The sequence below is a fragment of the Alligator sinensis genome, unplaced genomic scaffold (genome assembly GCF_000455745.1).
Source record: "Alligator sinensis unplaced genomic scaffold, ASM45574v1 scaffold1021_1, whole genome shotgun sequence".
NCBI classification, from domain to species: Eukaryota; Metazoa; Chordata; order Crocodylia; family Alligatoridae; genus Alligator; species Alligator sinensis.
In genome coordinates, this window is record NW_005842185.1 from 684,841 (window position 1) to 703,384 (window position 18,544).

At 40.9% G+C, this 18,544-nt stretch overlaps 1 protein-coding gene across 1 annotated transcript in view; it reads right to left on the minus strand.

The window, feature by feature from the left end:
- Nucleotides 1-18,544, minus strand: part of TRHDE (thyrotropin releasing hormone degrading enzyme) — a gene marked incomplete at its 5' end in the record, with an annotated part of 328,250 nt that overhangs the window by 50,912 nt on the left and 258,794 nt on the right. The window contains 2 exons of the mRNA XM_006026252.3: nt 16,585-16,640; nt 16,741-16,874. Coding sequence (XP_006026314.1) covers nt 16,585-16,640; nt 16,741-16,874 — 190 coding nt within the window. The remainder of the gene's footprint in view (nt 1-16,584; nt 16,641-16,740; nt 16,875-18,544) is intronic.

An 18,544-nucleotide genomic window follows, 5' to 3' on the forward strand; every position in this document is an offset into this window, starting at 1 on the left:
CAGGAATATGTGCAGGGCAATTCCAAACTGTTTATAAATGCAAAAAACTGCAGTTATGCAGCTATGTATATGCACTTAATGATGCAAAGTAAAACAGGATTTAGCCCCTTATCTTTTAGTCTGTTGATGATCTATGTACTTCAGCAGAATGTGTTCAAAAAAAGTTCAAAATTATTTTGAATTATTTTATTTTTGTAGGCATGTCATGCGTTATCTGTCTCTCCTGGTGTAATGTATATGGCTTTGGTAAAAGAAAGCCAACATCTGACTGGGCAATAAGATAATCAGAGTTTAAAAATGAGAGACCTTCCTACTGAATGACCGTATATAAAAACGATCCCCAAAAGATGTAAGGAAAATTACTCATGCATAGAAATATCTGCAGCATTGGGCCTCATATCTGTAAATGCATCCTTGTATGTATGCACATATCTGGTCACTAGCATGATAATATTATCCTCAAAATACCCCAGGAATCAGGAAGTATTATTTTCTCCAAATTACATATGGAAAATGAAGGCACAGATTTTTGTGCTTTTTTTTTCTTTGGTTTTTTTTTTTAAGTGACTTGACTAAGGAAGAACCAAGAACTGAATCCAGGGTTCCCAAATCTCTCTTCAGCACCCTAAGCATAAAATACTGCTTCCTCTTCCTTCATTTGTGGCAAGTGAAAAGATCTGTTCAAAAAGCCACATAAAAATGAACCAAATGCACGTGGCTTTCATTCCAAACTGTTGTCTGTAAATGAAAGCCAGCAAAGTGACCCCCGTCTTCTATTTTACATGAGCCACAGTGAAATCCTAACCTGCAGTTTTAAAAACTGTCATGTAAAATCAAAATTACAAACTCTAAAATCAGAAAACAGAATCCACACAGGTAGTTTAAAAGTTCACCTCACGGTTCAATAGTTCAGAGTGCATGTTCTGGCAAGTAATCAAACATATTCATGTAAGAATACTACTCAATCCCATTCTAGACAGCAGCAATCATATACAGATATCAGAGGAACAGGAGGAAGGTGGGGGGTCATTTGCAAGGGGCTTTATTATTTTTCCTGCTCTGCCTGCTTCACTTAAAATACCAGATTAATATTCTCTTTACAGATATAAGCACAATTCTCTTCATCTTTTGTTAATGCTTGTGAGATAATAGCTGAAGATGGCTCATCCTCATATTATCACATTGGAGTTCATGGCTTCTGAACTTTAATGTGGATGCATCTATCCCAAGCCAACTTCAAGGGCTAAACAAAACCATAAGGTGTCAAAACTGTGGCTAATCAAAATTTTCTACTATCTTGAACACATGATGGCATTTTCCTGATCCAATCTACTTTGGCTTGTTGCTAAGTATATAATTAGTACAGTGTATGGGAAGAAAGTATTCTTGCCAGCATGAATCAGTAGTCTAAAGCACAGGTGAAGAATCACATTTTGTGGCGGTAGTAAATTAAAATCATCATCCACTTCTATGAGAAATATAAATACTCCAGCAAGATTAATCCAATGAACTAAGTATTCTGGAGCAGGCTCGAAGAATTTTTTATTAGGGTAAAATTACATGTTACACTTAGACCACACTAAATCTGTGGAGTGTTAAACAGTGTTAAAGTTAAAATGCTCTGAGTAGTCGCATGTTAAGAGTTAATACGGTTTCTTTCCTCCACCGCTCTGACTTGCCAATGGAGGGCTCATAAGCAGGGGTGTGGCTAAGAGTCAGGACACCTAGGCTAAGTACAGAGAGTCAAAAAGCCCCAGGCTGAATAGATTCAATCTTTGCAGGTTAGACTAAACTGCATAGATTGAACTGATAAGCAAGTGAACAGGCATTCTCTTTTCATTCCAGAAATGCAGCCACATGCCTGCAGTGGCCCAGGCCAAAAGCTGGGGGGGGCACTAGAACTCCCTGCTCACCTGGAGCAGACAGCTTGGGCCAAGGCTAGCCTGTCCACCTTGTGACAGGGAGTTTACAGGGGGAGGTGCAAAGCATCCTGGGATACTGGGAGACTGAGAGTTAACTTGAATCTCAAGGGGATCTGGGACAGAAGTTCAATAAACCAATTTAACCTAAAGCAGTTAAGTCTAATGCTACATCCATCCAGGTTTATCTTAAGCTGGTTTTGGCCATTTTGAAAGTAGTTTCTGTGCACTGAACTTCTGTTGCATTACAGATTTGAACCAGTTTCCAATCACACCAGTTTATGTGTAATTTCTGTCCCTAGTCCTAGATTCTATCCCTGCCCTGGATGGGGTCCTGGGAGTTATGCACCTGGGATGCTGGGGGCTTCCAAAATGCTTGTTTTATCTCAGTGGAGGAGACTGAAATTACCCTAAAATAAGCCAGGTAGCACAGGCCAGGGTTAACCCTCGCCTGAAGTGGCATAATTCTGAGATACTCAGCGCGCACTAAGCACAAGTTAACAAACTGTAACATGCAGACGTTTGTGTTTTAAGTGACGCTAGTAGAGATGATCTATGCGTAACATGTAACTTCACCCTTATTCTTTTGAACATTTTCTATTACTTGAAGGACCTTATCCAAATTCCTTACATGGGGGGGACTAAGTGCTGGGGGGGGGGGGGGGGGGGGGGGCGAGGGGTTGTTGAATTCTGGTAGCAGGGCTTCCCTGCAATATATTGTAAATTGTGCGTCACTGCCCACTAACCCATGATAATAACAGATTTAATGCTGACACAGTAACAGAACAGGGCAAAGGTTTTGATTTGCCATTTGTTTCGATTTTTCTTATATGACCATAAAGATTTGTGAACTGAAACAGCTGCCTCCAGGTAGGATGGAGATCAAGGTTTCAGTAAGCGTAAAGAATATTAGGTTGTGGACACATGTACATTTGGAGCCATTTTAAAAGGGAAGTGGAAGCTCTTAGTCCAAATCATGCACCAGATGCTATAACAGGGACAGGCAAAGTCTGGCCCACAGGCTGGATCTGGTCAGCAGTGGACTCCATTTCCCAGCTGTCCGTGCCCACATGGCTGGAGCCAGTCTCCATGGAGACCCCAGCCACAGCTGCACTGTGATAGTGCAAAGCTGGGGTTGCCATAGAGACAAGCCTCAGCCATGCTGGCAGGGCATGTGGCAGGGCAGGGGGCTGCTCTGGAGTTGCTGGGATCTTGCAGCAGGGGCAGCTTGGTCCAGGGCCAGGGCAGAGCCACGATCGCAGCCTGCATGCTCTGAGCAGGGACATACAGGCTGCAGATCATGGATCTGCCCTGGCTCCTTGCAGTGGTGACAGCCTGGTTCAGAAAAGGGGCAGAGCCGTGATCTGCTGCCTGTGCACCCCTGCCCACAGCATGCAGACTGCAGATCACAGCTCTGCCCTGGCCTTGACTAAGCTGCTCCTGGTGCAAGATCCCAGTGGCTCCAGAGCAGCCTCCTGCCTTGCCTGGCTGGTACAGCTGCCAGCCAGCTCTGCCATTTTGCCCACCCCTGTGCTATAATCTAATAGTTATGTGTGAATAAACGAGGATAGTTTCACAGTTTCACAGTTTCATAGTTGGTAGGGTCAGAAGGGACCTGAGCAGATCATCAAGTCTGATCCCCTACCATGGGCAGGAAAGGATGCTGGGGTCAAACGACCCCGGCTAGGTGATTATATAGCCTCTTTTTGAAGATCCCCAGGGTAGGAGTGCGCACCACTTCCCTTGGAAGTTGGTTCCAGATCCTAGCCACCCTGACCATGAAGTAGTGCCTCTTGATATCTAGCCTGAATCTACTCTCAGTCAACTTATGGCCGTTGTTCTTCGTTACTCCTGGTAGTGCTCAGGGGAACAGGGACTCCTCCATAGCCTGCTGGTCTCCCTTGGCCAGTTTGTAGATGGCCACCAGATTCCCTCACAGTCTTCTCTTGTGGAGGCTGAAAAGGTTCAGGTCCCATAGCCTCTCCTTGTAGGGCATGTCCTGCTGCCCCCTGAACATGCAAGTGGCCCTCCTCTGGACCCTCTCAATGCTAGCCACATCCCTCCTGAAGTGCAGCACCCAGAACTGGACACAGTACTCCAACTGCGGCCTGACCAGTGCCGCACAGAGGGGGAGGATCACCTCCTTGGACCTGCTTGTGATGCATCTGTGGATGCATGAAAAGGTGCAGTTAGCCTTCCTGACCACGTCCTCACATTGGCGCCCCATGTTCATTTTGGAATCAATAATGACTCCAAGATCCTTTTCTGCCTCTGTGCTGACGAGAAGGGAGTTCCCCAGCCTGTAGGTATGCTGCTGGTTCTTCCTCCCTAGGTTCAGCACCTTGCACTTGTCAGTATTGAATCCTATCCTATTCTCATCCGCCCACCCCTGTAACCTGTCTAGATCTAGTTGCAGCCTGTCCCTCTCCTCCAGCATGCCCACTTCTCCCCATATCTTAGTGTCATCCGGGAATTTGAACAAGGTGCTTTTCACCCCCTCATCCAAGTCGCTGATGAAGATGTTGAACAGTGCAGGCCCGAGGACCGAGCCCTGGGGGACCCCACTGCCCACATCCCTCCAGGTCGAAAAAGACCCATCCACCACCACTCTCTGGGTATCATCTATACAATGATACAAATGTAGCAAATCCCCTCAGGCTTTAACACTGCTTCATCCACAGTTAAAGTTAAAGAGTTTTGCTATATTTGTATCGCACCCCAAGTAATTGTTAAAATGTAACAGCTGACTTATGCTCTTTTTCAGCAGATCTCCTTTTGAAATTGCTCCAAACGTAGGTGTGCCCATACCCTTATCTGGCCTGCAGAATGGAAAATGTTTTTTTTAAACCTCCACTGGTCTATACTATCCCCATCACAACTGGCATAGCCAATTCAGAGGACTTAAGCCACGGATTCTGGTAAGAAGTCATATTACTATCAGTTGCCACTGTGCACAACACAATGAAGTAGAATTGACATTTATGGGTACATACAAGCATTATATTTAGATCACCCTAAGCAAGGTTAGGGTGATCTAAATGTCTGTATGCAAGAATTCACAGGGCTTGGGTTGCCCTAAAAATGAGACACCTGACTGAAAGTTAAGTCGTGTCAGAGGTAAATTAACATTAGATCAGCAAAGGGTTAACCCTGTGCTATTTTTATCCCTGCTGACCCTGGCCAGGCTACTTTTACCCTCCAAGACCAACTACCACCCCCAAACCAGGCAGTCCCCCATGGATCCACCAACCCCCTCCACAGACCCACCAGCCCCTTTGCAGCTGCCAACTCCCTCTTGATCCCACCTCAGAGATCCGCCAGCCTCCGCTGATCCCGCCAGCCCCTCCCCTCCACCAGCTAATTTACCACAAGCTGCTTATCTTCACCTCAGCAAGCATCCACGTACCTGTATGCATGGATCCTGACTCACGTTTAGGTGTATTAAACTAAGCTGCCTACTAAACTAACCCTGAGCCAAGGCCTGAAAATGCTCACCTGTACCCTATGTTGAAATCATTTTAGCAGTGTTTTCTGTTATTAAAATAGCTATACAGTACCATCTATTAAGTGTGGTCCAAGCTCTCAGTCAGGGATTAGCAGTCTTTGTTGGGACACAGAGGTACTTATTAAGAAAGAATTTATCAGCACTATGCTCGCCTTAGTGCTGAATCCATGAACAAATATTATCAAGGATAATAATGAACATTTAAGCCTAAATGCAAGGCATTCATTCATGTAGACACAAAAATATTTTCTGTGAATGATCAAAACAAGACCAGCAACCTTGGATATGGTTGTTGAAATTTAGAGAAGCTTAGACAAATCCTAACTGGGATGGATGAAAACCTCTGCCCAGTCAAACACTTATTATCCTATTAATTTCTAGCTCTGGAATTTGATTAATGGGTCCTCAAAACCCTGACTTTTCTGGGCATTAGGCTGAACAGGGCTTTAAGTAATATAATCAAGTATAATACGGATCCAATTATCTTGAATATGTTGGGAGACTTCAAACACTGGAATAAATTAAATCTTAATCTCTGGGGAAGGATTAGCGAAATAAAGATGACTGCAACTCCATAGTTTAATTTTGTCATGCTTATGCTTTCACTATATACCTCAGGGAAATAGATTTCCAAAACAAGGAGAACAGCATTGGATTTTAGACGGAGGGTTGTCAGCCAAAATTTAAGGATTAATTATACTAATAGTTGAAGCTCAGAGTTGAGAAGACTATTTCAGTGGGTGCTTCAGCACTTTGGGTCTTGAAGGGAGCACATAGGAGCTGCTCATGTTTGATTACCTCTGTATTTAGAGGTGCAACTTCAGGCTCTCACATTTGAAAATGCTCATCTGTGGGTTGTTCCTCTCTTAACTGACTGAATGAAAGAGACTTCCTGAGCTATCAGATCCTCTGTGCTAATTGTTAATCAAAGGAATTACGCAAATTGCCATTTCAATTCCTCACCCACAACTATGATGAACAACACCCAAAACATCAAGAACATCCTATAATATGGTAAAGTAAAAGCAGAAGAGATGAGGGAACTGTCAATGCTTTCCCACTGCCATGATGTGGAAAGTAGTTGGTTAACATATGCTCAGAAGGTCCTACAGAAAAAAGGGAGCATTACACTACAGAGCAAGATAAAAATCCCTACAGTCCATGCCAATATGAGTATTTCCTTTCTGACCCCAGATCTGGCAACTGGTGGGTTCCTTAGCAGAATAACAAAATCCTTTGCCAAGAAACTCGGGGTTTTCGGAGCAAAGGTCACAGAAGATTTCATATCAGAAATGGGATCAGATCTTTGCCTTGTATCACTTGCTTCATCCAGTCTACCTCAGGTTAACTCTATGTCCAGAAGTGAGGTTAGCTGCTCAACAGAGGTGGTGGCTCCATGAAAGAGAGCTTCTGGTGGCCTGGACAGCATTGCTCCCAAATTTGTTAAAAAATCTGGGGACAATTGGTATCTTCCCCAATCTAGTCACAAGGTTATGTTTTGTTTTTTTCCATATTCCATATGCCAGCTCTGGGTGGCTGCAAGGAGAAGGTAATTTTTAGGAAATAAATGACAAGCAACTCACCTTCTTCAGTCATTAGTAGCAATTTACTATTCCAAAGCTGTTGTCACAAAGAAAAGGATTAGATCATTACTTTTCTTAAAAATAAATGAAAGCCAAGTTCTACCTTTGTATTATTTGTTTCCAGTAACAGGACCCTAATTTCACTAAATTAGAAGGGTAAGTGCCTCTGTGCCTAATGTTACCCTACTCCAAGATTTTACTTGGGGAAACCCCTTTGAGATAAAGAAAGCAGTAACTGAAAGAGGAAGTGGTGCAAGGATGGCAAGGGAAAGAATCCAGTCTCTGGATGCCTTTAGACCCAAGATCAGAGCTCCATGCCATAGTGTAAGCTAGAACTGACCGCCCCACAAACTGAGGGGCACTGTTTCTTAAGGCCACTGGAATGTGCAGTCTATTAGGGAAGAAAACCAAGGCAGGAAAACAATTTCCATTAACATGAATTTTTATTTGCATAAGGACCCTGGGTCTCTGATTTGGGGAAAACCTTAGGAAAAGGGAGGTCTCTTTTTGACTCCAAAACAGACCATTTGAGGAATGAAAGTTAGAAGATTTATAGAAGGATTTTGAGGACAATAGCTTTTCTGGGTTATTCCTCTGGCCTGTTAAAGACCCCCAATTTGGGAAAGGTTAATGTCCACTGCCTTTGTTAGCCAGTAAGGGCTGACTGAAAGAGGGGGTAGCTCCCACTCCACGTTATAGTTGGGCATTGGGAAAAAAGTGAGTACCTAGACATAGAGGAGACTGTGCACCTAGGTTAGTAGGTTTAATGAGTTCTACAAACATTTCCAATGACACCTTCACTAATATTATCTTACCCTTGACTGGGTTAAATAATAGCCATCTACCCTTCATCCCACCTGAGTTCACCTGGTGAAAGTTGTACCCAAACCTAGTTGGCTCATTTGGCTAGCACCATTAAGGCATACCAGTTTCTGAAACCAGTGGCCTACAGGGGAGCAATTGCTTAGCGTAATGTTTGGCCACCCTTGAGTCCACAGTCTGAATGACCATCTATACCTGCATTGATTGAGGAGAAATCTTTGGCATGTGTTCAGAGCAAAACTCAAACTCACATCTGGATCTGCAAACAGACACTTTAAATGTGTTGCTAACAACTCTCTTCCTCTCCCCTTATCCTAAGGTAATTCTAAACACTGCATCCAACTCACTGGTGTCAAAGACATCAGTGTATTCACTTATTTCTAGTACAACCAACTCAATGACATAGTCTCAGAGCACAAGACTGGATACAGGCTGATTCTCAGCATCAAGAATTGGTTTCCTGAACAAATGATGTGTACATGAAGTACCTATCACTTTGACACTATATGTTGGCTAAGGTGAAGGTGAGGTCAAAGGAGTATTGAAAATATGCTAGGCTTTGAGAGAGGAATTGGTAAAACATCACAGCCTGAAGGAACAATCACAGGTCTTTTGAAGAAAGAACTTATTCTACTTCTGCATAGTCACACCTTTGAAATTTTAATTTCATTATTGAAAATCTGATATCATCTAAACTTGACTACTTGATCTGGCATTGCTTTAAGGTGCATATTCAGCAAAGGTCACAGACTATAAATGACTTGGACCCTGAGGTACAGGGGGAATAGGGATGACATGAGGCTCCATTTGTTAGATGCTTGGTCTCTGATACAGTGCTCTGTAAAGAGTCAGAAAATAACAGGAGAAGCTAAAGACAAGATTGATGCTCAAAAGGGAAGCAGGATGTCTCCTGCTATAACACCATTGACAGGAGCTATACGGATTATCCTTTCCTTAATTTAAGCCTAGATACACTATTCATATAAGTCCTTTTACTTTAATTTGATTTTATCTGTGTACTTTTAATAAAACAAATTACATTACAACCCCTATGGTTTCAGAATGTTTGGAAATTTCATACAGACTATCCCAAAGAGGTGAAACAAGCTTCAACTTCTAATAAGCTGTCATGAAGAAAGAGTGCCTAGAGCTTATTCCTGCTCAAGATTCCTGGGCAAGGACTAGAGGAAAATTTCTTTTGAAATATGTCACTATCAAGGCTACAATTCTCCAGCTACTTAGGATGTACCGAGGGACTGAACTTGAGAACAAAATTACCCTAAAAAAATCAGCAGAATAGATGAGCTTCTGAAAGAGAGAAGCTATACAAAATGCACAAATTCTTAAATAAGAATTCAGTTCAGATCATTTTGATTAATGTTATGGAAGCAAGAAATTAGGAATGAATATATTTCAACATCTTGGACAAAACTTTGGGAAACTACAGCTACAGAATTAAAATATTTCTTGAAAGTATCAATTCATTTATAATGTTTATGTCCAAAAAAAACATTACGCTGGAAGTGCAGGAGTGGACAGTGAGAGAATAATGCCCATTTAGGAGATGCAAAATCACATACAAACTTAAAAGGAAAATATTCAGTTCTGCAAATGCAATTATAGAAGTAATTGTGCTCCAGACCTCTGCATAATAAATTATACAAAAAGAGAGAATCTGGTACTTCCTTGACAAACAAAGTGTGGATTAAATTAGCATTAATAACAACTAGAAATACTAGCTGCTACTAGGACACTGGAAAAGTGAATCAAATCTCTCACTTGCAGAACGGACACTACCTTTACCAAGTTCAGCAACACACTTGGAAGCTGCTGAATAGGATGAGGTATTTTAAAGAAATATACACTCTATCATTTATTGAGGCAGAAATAAAGGAGCTTGTTTACTTTGGAAATGATTTTTAAGAGGACAAGCATAAAATCTGTTCTTTTTCTTTTTCTTATTAAAATTAATAACTTTAGTGAGAAATGAAGCACACATTAAAATTAAATTAAAAATAAATATGCATAAATCACCATTTTCATTTCTCTCAGATATAAGCATGTTTCAGGGTAGACAAAAATATAAATCTGTGATGTCCATGTGCCAAGAGCAAGAATTAAGAATTCCCCCAACAAAATACTGAATTAAAACTCTTCAAAGACATTGGACATAAACTACCAGTTATGACCACTATATGCTTGACTAACAAGATAACTCACTGTTCTTATGCTTTAGGTTTCTCTCCTTTTACAAATCATTATATAGACACATCATATAGTGACACAAACATTACACCTAACTTGAAGTGTAAACAGTACAGTTTATCAAGTTCAGGTAACGTGAAAACCATAGCAAAGCTCAGTACAAGAGGTGTCTATGCTGTGCCTCACAGCCCTGAGAGAATGGCTAAGCTGGCTTTAAGGTACTTTTGCACTCTTGCAATCCTGGGATGTTTGGGGATTCCTAAGGGACATCTGTGTTATTCTGACAGTCCTACAGGCCTAAGGGTATGTCTTCGTGACACAGTGCAGCAAATCAGACTCTGTTTATGACAATTTGCCCTGCTGAATAACTGCTCTCTAGGGCTTGCTGCATGTAGAGCCCAGAATTTCTACAGTACCGTGCCATACAGTTTCTGTAGCTCCTCTGGCCCATGGCTCAGAAGGCAACCTAGCAGATTTCTTTCACAATGCAGAATTCTTCCCCAGATGGAATTGTGGCTTTTATAATCCCTAGATATGCTAGTAGCCCTTTTATCCTGGCCATTGGGTGTGCAGACATAAGGATCTCCTCGATAATTCTTGTCTAGTGGGATAAAGCAGACCAAACAGCAACTAGGACCAAAGAGCCAAAGTCCTGTTAAAAATGAATACCATGTCTAGTGAGTCAGTGGGAATACACATATATATAATGGTATTTCATACTCTGTCCCATAAAAATTGATACATAAAGTGAAAAAATGCATTTCCATGCTTATCTCAAGAAAGACAGCAAGTTTATCTAGCTTCCAACTACGTAGCTTATTACAGTTGGAACAGTGCCTGTAAATCTGTTGCATGGAAATATGCAAGCCTCTCTCAAAACTCAATCTGTCGTAAGTAGATTCTTGTGCAAGGCAATATATTTAAGATAATAATACTGCCATAAATCTTGGTAGAGATTTAGAAGAGAAGAGAAAACAAGAAATAGAAATGTACCTATGGATCTTCTACAGAAGAGCATTTCAATCTTAGTACACCTGTACATACTCTGTACTTTGTTCTGGTGTGCAAAAAACGGCAGCAGCAAAGTTATATAACTCACTAAAGGAAATATTGTAGCACACAATACTACTACTTAACAACCTGAGAATACAGGTTTCCCTCGCTTTATGAGGGTTCTGTATGTACGAATTTGCTCTTATGTGACAACCCTTTTTATACCAAAAATTTGCTATATGCGAGGTAAAGTCACCCTTAGGTGACCAGTGTGGTGGAAGCCCATAGTCGGCTACTTTGTGCAGTGCATTGTGGGAGTGATGTTCGCCAAAATATAGTCACCTTTGTGGATCTGTGCTCCTCATTCATTGCCTGCGACACGTTTCTGTAGTTGCCATCCCCATTATGGTAATGTTCACCACCACCAAGTGCTTGTGTGTACTGTCTGCTGTTGGTGAGTACCAAAATTGTCTTGTAAAAGTAGTAGAAATGGGTCTGGGGGTAAGTACAATTGAGGTCTTGGAATGTATCCCTATTTGTTACATTGTAAAGTGGATTCCCTTTATGTGAATTCGAGTTACGCACCTTTTTCCAGGAATGCATGTACAGCATAAACTGAGGGAAACCTGTACTATAAAGGAATACCTTATTTATGTGACATTTCAGCAATTTTTTTAGATAGACAAAATGAAATAATGTCCCAAATTAGATCATAGCCAGGATGTTAGCATTAAAAACCCTATTTTGTGAAAAGTTCTATGGGAGCTTTAATGACAGCAAGCAGCAGAACCTTGTCTTTACGTATCACGAAAAAGATACCTTGGACCATTAGCTTAGTACTGACTCAGGCTGTGTACAAACATTCATTTCTAGTGATGGAAAATTTCCACCACTAGAAACGATTCTGGGAGAGGGAGCAGTACAGGTGTTCAGACTGCAACAAACCCCTGCTCCTTGCACTTTCCCAAAACTAGGGAGATCCCAGGGACTGGAGTAGAGGGGGCAAAGCCCCCAACCTGCTTCTTGCTCTGGGGACTCTATAGTAAAAAGCCGGCAGGTGTTGGCACTACTCCCTCTGTTCGGGTCCTGGGCACCAGGAGCTGAGTGGACTGAACCCCACAGCAAGCCCCCTGCCCACTCCGCACACCTGGGACTCCAGTGTGAGAAGCATGTGGGTGCTTTGCCCCCTATCCTAGGGAGGGCTTCCCCTGCCCCCGTTCCTGGCCCTACAGGCTTTAAAACACTGCGTGCACTGCCAGCTGGGCAAGCTGGAAACTGAGGAGGGGAAAGCCTTCTTGAGCTTGCTGGTATGCAATCCCGGCTTCGTCTTGCAACCCGTGCTGCCCAGCTGGGTAGCAGAGGTGGAAATTTAAAAGCTGGGAGGGCCAGGAAGTGGGCTTAGGAAACACCTTCTCAAGCCCACTTCCTAGCTCCGCCAGCCTCCCCTTACTGTCCATGATGCCCAGCTGGGTGGTGGGGATGATGATTTAAAAGCTGGCAAGGCCAGGAAGCATTCTCACTGAGTGGGAAGCAGACAGGGGGTTGCAATGCTCCCTGTACTTGGCTCCACTGCCCAGGAGTCAAGTGGAGAGGGTGGTGGGCAAAGCTCCCTGCCCACTTCTTAGTCCAGGGACTCCAGTGTCCGAAGAGCCAGCGAGAAGCAGCTCATGGTCGCTTGTCCCTCCTCTCCTAATATACAGGAGGTACTGGAGCTGCTGCTCCCTGCACCTTCTATTGACTTGGGTGACTCCAATGTCAGGAAGGCATGGAAGCCTTTTCCCCCACAGCTCCACTCGTCCTAGTCCCTGAGAGAAGTTAAGTCAGGCAAAAGTTTACAATGTTTATTCTCCTGAGAGAAATGGAGTTGATTAGAGTTGGCTTATTTTTCTCTAAGAGCCATCATTTTTGGTCTGGGAGAAAGACTGTGAATCTTTGGTTACATCTTTGGTTCCTACAGGGAGAACAGTGATTCTCCCAGTAGCAAATGAACATCTGTATGTGGCCTCAGAGAGACGTTACCTACCTATCAGATCAACAATATAGCTTCTTACAACGCACAAGATTTTCACTTGTATCCCACCTGGGTTGACGTTGTTTAGATTATGGGAACTGAAGAGAACCAGAGACTCGTACCGAAAGGCAGCAGATCCCCTTATCAGCAAAGTAAAGCATTGGCCAAACTATAATTTAGGCTGTACAAAATATATATGAAGTTGTACTTTGAAGAAGAGTCAACATATTAGTTCATTATATAGAATTCTGCTGACTATGCAGTATGTTCAGGTGAAATCTTGATCCTACTGGAGTTTTGCCACTAACTTCAATAGGACTAAGATTGCCCCTCAGATGATCAATGTACCTAGTTCTGCACAGTTATGAATGGGAAAAGTCTGCAAACACGGTACTAAAAGCCTCTTCTTGGCTTGGGTAAGCAACATTTCTCATACCTTCTTCTCTTACTTAGCTGGTGAAGTGACAGCTGCCCTTCCCATTTCAGTCTATATAAACTATTGGTTACAGATTTCTTACCCATCCCCCACAACTATAGCAGGACAGTACTTCAAAAGAACCTTAGAATAACAGAATGACAGAAATGAAGAGCTGGAAAGACTTAAGAAGACCATCTAGTCCACCCCCTCCACCCCCCCCCCCCAACTTAAGGCACATTCACCCTGATTAAAACATCCTAGAGAAGTGTTTGTCTAAACTTCCAAGGATAGAGATTCCACAACTTCTCTAGGTATATGTTTCGATGCTTGACCATCCTCATAGTCAGAAAGTTCTTCGTAATATCCAACATTAATTTCCTCTTGTTGCAAATCAAAATGATTACTCCTTACACTGTTCCCTGTGGCTACAAAAAAACATCTATCACCGTTTGCTTTATAACTACTCTTCAGGTATTAGAAGACTGTTATCAAATTTTCCTACCAGTCTTTTCTCCAGACTAAATAATCCCAGCTCTTTAAACTGTCTTCATAAATCATATTTCCTAAACATCCTCAGCGTTTTAGCTGCTCTTCACTGGATTCTTAATTTGTCCACATCTCTTTTGAAGTGTGGTACTCAATACTGGACAGTACACCAGGTCAGACTCATTAGCAGAATCACTAATAGAGTAGAATCACTTCCCTTGACTTGCAAGCACATTCCTATTAATCCAATATCCTTTTGTCTTTTATTTTGGCAACAAGAGCACACTGTTATGCAAGGAGTAATCACAGTTTCACTCCTTATGACAAAAGAAGACTGGAGAGGAGTGTGCAAGGGAAAACAGGTTGCCCCCTTCCATTCTTTCAGAAGCCGTAGCTTGGGCAACTCTGACTTGTACTATTTTGGTGACAGTGGATGTGCCTACATATGCGCTTAGCTCTGGTGTAGAATAATTAGCTGCCCAGGAAAGCATCACCATCTACGCATACGATGGTATTAAATTGCTGTAAGCTAATTAACACTGCCTTTAGTACTGTTGGGGACAGTACTATCTGACAGTGGAGTATTTAACTGCAATTAAACACACATCCAGATGCTGACTTTCAGCACCCTCGTATCCCTGCCAGCCGCAACGTCACCTGGGCCTATAGCTGACCCCCACATGCCCCCTGCCAGCCCAGGCCTGCTATGCCTTGGCTCAAATTGCTGCCATCCCAGGCACGTGTGTAGATGCTGCACCTGGGAGTAGTTTACTCTGACTCAAACTGCTCCAGAGTTTACTGCTTTGCATTAATTACATGTGTAGATGCACCTACTGTGCCTGCCTGACTGTAGGCCATCTCATCTCTGAGGCAGTGCTCCTCCGCATGGTCACCTAGCACAGTCCGAAGATTAAACCCCAAATCTACCCATAAACATGTTAATTTATAGAGCTATCAATAATCTCAATTACTCTTTTCACATAATCTCCATGAACAACATTTTGAGAGCAGTAATGTTCAAAGACCTTAAGAATCCCAAAGTCTGAGATGTTCCAGTTCTAACACTGCTCTTTACTCTTTGTCTCCAGGTGTCCAGTCTGATCTTAGAATTGGAAAAATTCCATTGCCTGAAGTTGTGAGGAAGTCATTATTTAACCAAGACTGTAATATCTAATTACATGGCTATGAAAACAATAAAAAAGTGGTACAATACTATATACATTCTGATACTGTTCAGTAGGACTGCAGCCTTTCATACAGTCGTAACACTGCCACATAGAACAATTTCTTTATGATGGATGAAAAAATGTTCCATGACAGTGTCATGACCCAAAGGCATGATTTTGTGTGTGCTTCAGCACCAGAATTATCCCTGCCAAGTTGCAGCTTCATTGCACGGGAGAGTTTCCTGTTGCAGAGGAAAACCCCGGTGCAGGGACGAGTTTCCCGCCTTTCTGCAGCTGCTTTTGCAGGGTGCATTGCTCAAGTTGCAAGAGGAGTGTGGAAAAGCTTGATCAATTTTGCAGCAAGTTCAATTTATCACTTTGGAGATAAATAATCTCTTCCCTATTTCTCTAATGAAGTAGCTTTTTAAAAAAAATGACCCTTGTGCTGCATTTAATTTGTGATGGAAAACACCTTCAAGCTTCAGGGTTTGTTTGTTTTTTTTGGGGGTGGGGAGGAAGAGGAGGTTGCTCTGACATGTACTGTTATATCATTTTCCAATATATATATATATATATATATATATATATATATATATATATATATATATATATATATATATATATATATATATATATATATATATATATATATATATATATATATATATATATATATATATATATATATATATATATATATATATATATATATATATATATATATATATATATATATATATATATATATATATATATATATATATATATATATATATATATATATATATATATATATATATATATATATATATATATATATATATATATATATATATATATATATATATATATATATATATATATATATATATATATATATATATATATATATATATATATATATATATATATATATATATATATATATATATATATATATATATATATATATATATATATATATATATATATATATATATATATATATATATATATATATATATATATATATATATATATATATATATTGGAAAATGATATAACAGTACATGTCAGAGCAACCTCCTCTTCCTCCCCACCCCCAAAAAAAACAAACAAACCCTGAAGCTTGAAGGTGTTTTCCATCACAAATTAAATGCAGCACAAGGGTCATTTTTTTTAAAAAGCTACTTCATTAGAGAAATAGGGAAGAGATTATTTATCTCCAAAGTGATAAATTGAACTTGCTGCAAAATTGATCAAGCTTTTCCACACTCGGAAATACCCTACGGCAATTATTGATCAAGAATGGTCAGAGTGCTGTGGTTCTTATGCTCAGTACTAGAGAGAGAGCAAGAAAGAGTGGGAGGAAAGGAGAAAGGAATTAAAGTCACTCTAAAATATTTAACTTCAAAATACACACATCCATTGCATAAATGAATGCAGGAACTGTTACAGCAATGTATATTAGCTTACATTATCTACAGGAAAACATACCTGGCTAAATTGAATGCATCATCGATCAAACCTGCTCGATTACTGACTGAGATAACCTGTAAGGAGCAATCAGAAAAATGGAACCATTTAGGATGATAAAAGCGGCCTAGGCTCACACATCAAAAGCAGATTTTAACGGTGAAACCAAGAGCTTACCTCGTGGTTTCTCATCAGTTGGTTAATTAACAGCCTCCAATTCCTAATGTCATAGTTAACCCTGAAGTAGCCAGTTTGATTGATGTTACCCAGCAACCAGTTTGCCTCATCTAAGGCAGGAATTCTGTGGTATTCTGGAAACAAAGAAGAGTAAATGGGGGGAAAATTAAATATTTAAAAAAATATATTCAAAAGGAACTTAACACTCTAAAAATACATCTTTTCCTCATTTCTTATTTATAAAAGACATTATTACAACCTTTAAAAGAATAAACAGAACACTAATAACACAGTTAATCCTTTAAAATCATAATAACTTTCAATATTTGAGTTCTACCTGAAGTAATGTAAAGGGGTAATCAATGCTGGACACTGATTCAGCCAGTTGACCTCACAGATAGATCCCTGCCCGTGAGGATCCTGTTACAGGTTAGGGGCCTAGAAGATGCATTTTCTCAATATATTCTTAACTAGAAGTCAATTACCCTTTGAAGATTTGAGGTCTGATTTTGTTCTCACTAGCTCAGTTTTATTAAAGTACAACTCCAACAACTTCAATGGAATGACTTGTGAGGGAAGAATCAAACTCTTGGTTTATAAATAACCCTTAAATTACTGTGTGCCTAATCAATGGAAGTAGTATTAGGTCCTTTGTAATCAAGTTTCTAAGTGAGAGTGTTTTCACTAGTATAGTTTGTGGCTGCTTGCTTCTGACAGGCTCTTCTTTTGATTTAAACCAATTAATCTTATACCAATTAACCTGTTTTTTTCCCCTTTCAATAATGATTTAGTACACAATTCTGCAAACATTTCTACATGTGCTTAACACTTGCTTTTTACAGCATTATTCACATGATTAAAGCTAAACATGTATGTAATCATTTGCAGAGACTCAAAAGCCAGAATTAGTTAAATTCTACACTTCAAACTTCTTTGACTGCAAGAAATGCAGGATCAGACTCCAAACATCTCATTAAAATTCCTTTAAATCAGTAATCTTTTCTGATCCAACTAATTATTACCATAAAACTAGGACTTACTATAAAATCAAAGGTGTTTTTTTTCTTGTGTCACATAACAAGTAGTATAATATAATTTGTTTGCACAGTCCTGATAGAAGCCACAGCCTAACATTTATTTCCATGTCATCTGTTTTAAAACTAAATGCTACATTCAAACTTCTTACGGGCATAGCTTCAACAGGTAACTAATCAGTATGCCTAAACTGCATGAAACTAAAGAAAATACATGGCAGAAACATTAATGTGGTCTAACACTTCATATAAACCACCTAATTCTAGACATTTTGCTATGCCAAGTCGTTAATCTGTTTTTACAAATTTATTGGGGTTTTTTGTAAAGTAATAAATGAGTGTCGCAGAGCACCTCGGTGCTCTGCTCCTAGAGAGGAGAAACTGCCAGGGAGAGAGACAGAGCCCTGGCAGGTCATAACGAGCCCAGCTGAGTGTTGCCAGGGTAACGAGCCCAGCTGCGGGTTGCCGGGGCAACTAAGGAGAGCCAGCTGCCTGTAGGAGGCAGGGCCTGGCCCTTATAAAGCCCAGGGCTGAGACCAGGCTGGCAGTTCCCTGCCAGCAACTGGAGAGGCAGGAGCTCCCTTGGCTGAGAGATGGGTAGAAGCCTGATGGCCAGTACAGCTCATGAGTGCTCTGAAGGTTGGAGTAATGGTGCTAAGTTATAGCCAGGCGGCTTACTGTGTAGTGGCTAGGTGCCATAGGTTTTAGTTGTAGCCAGGAGGCTTGAGTTTGTTTGGCTTTGATATGACACCGGAGGCTTGGGTGAGGCT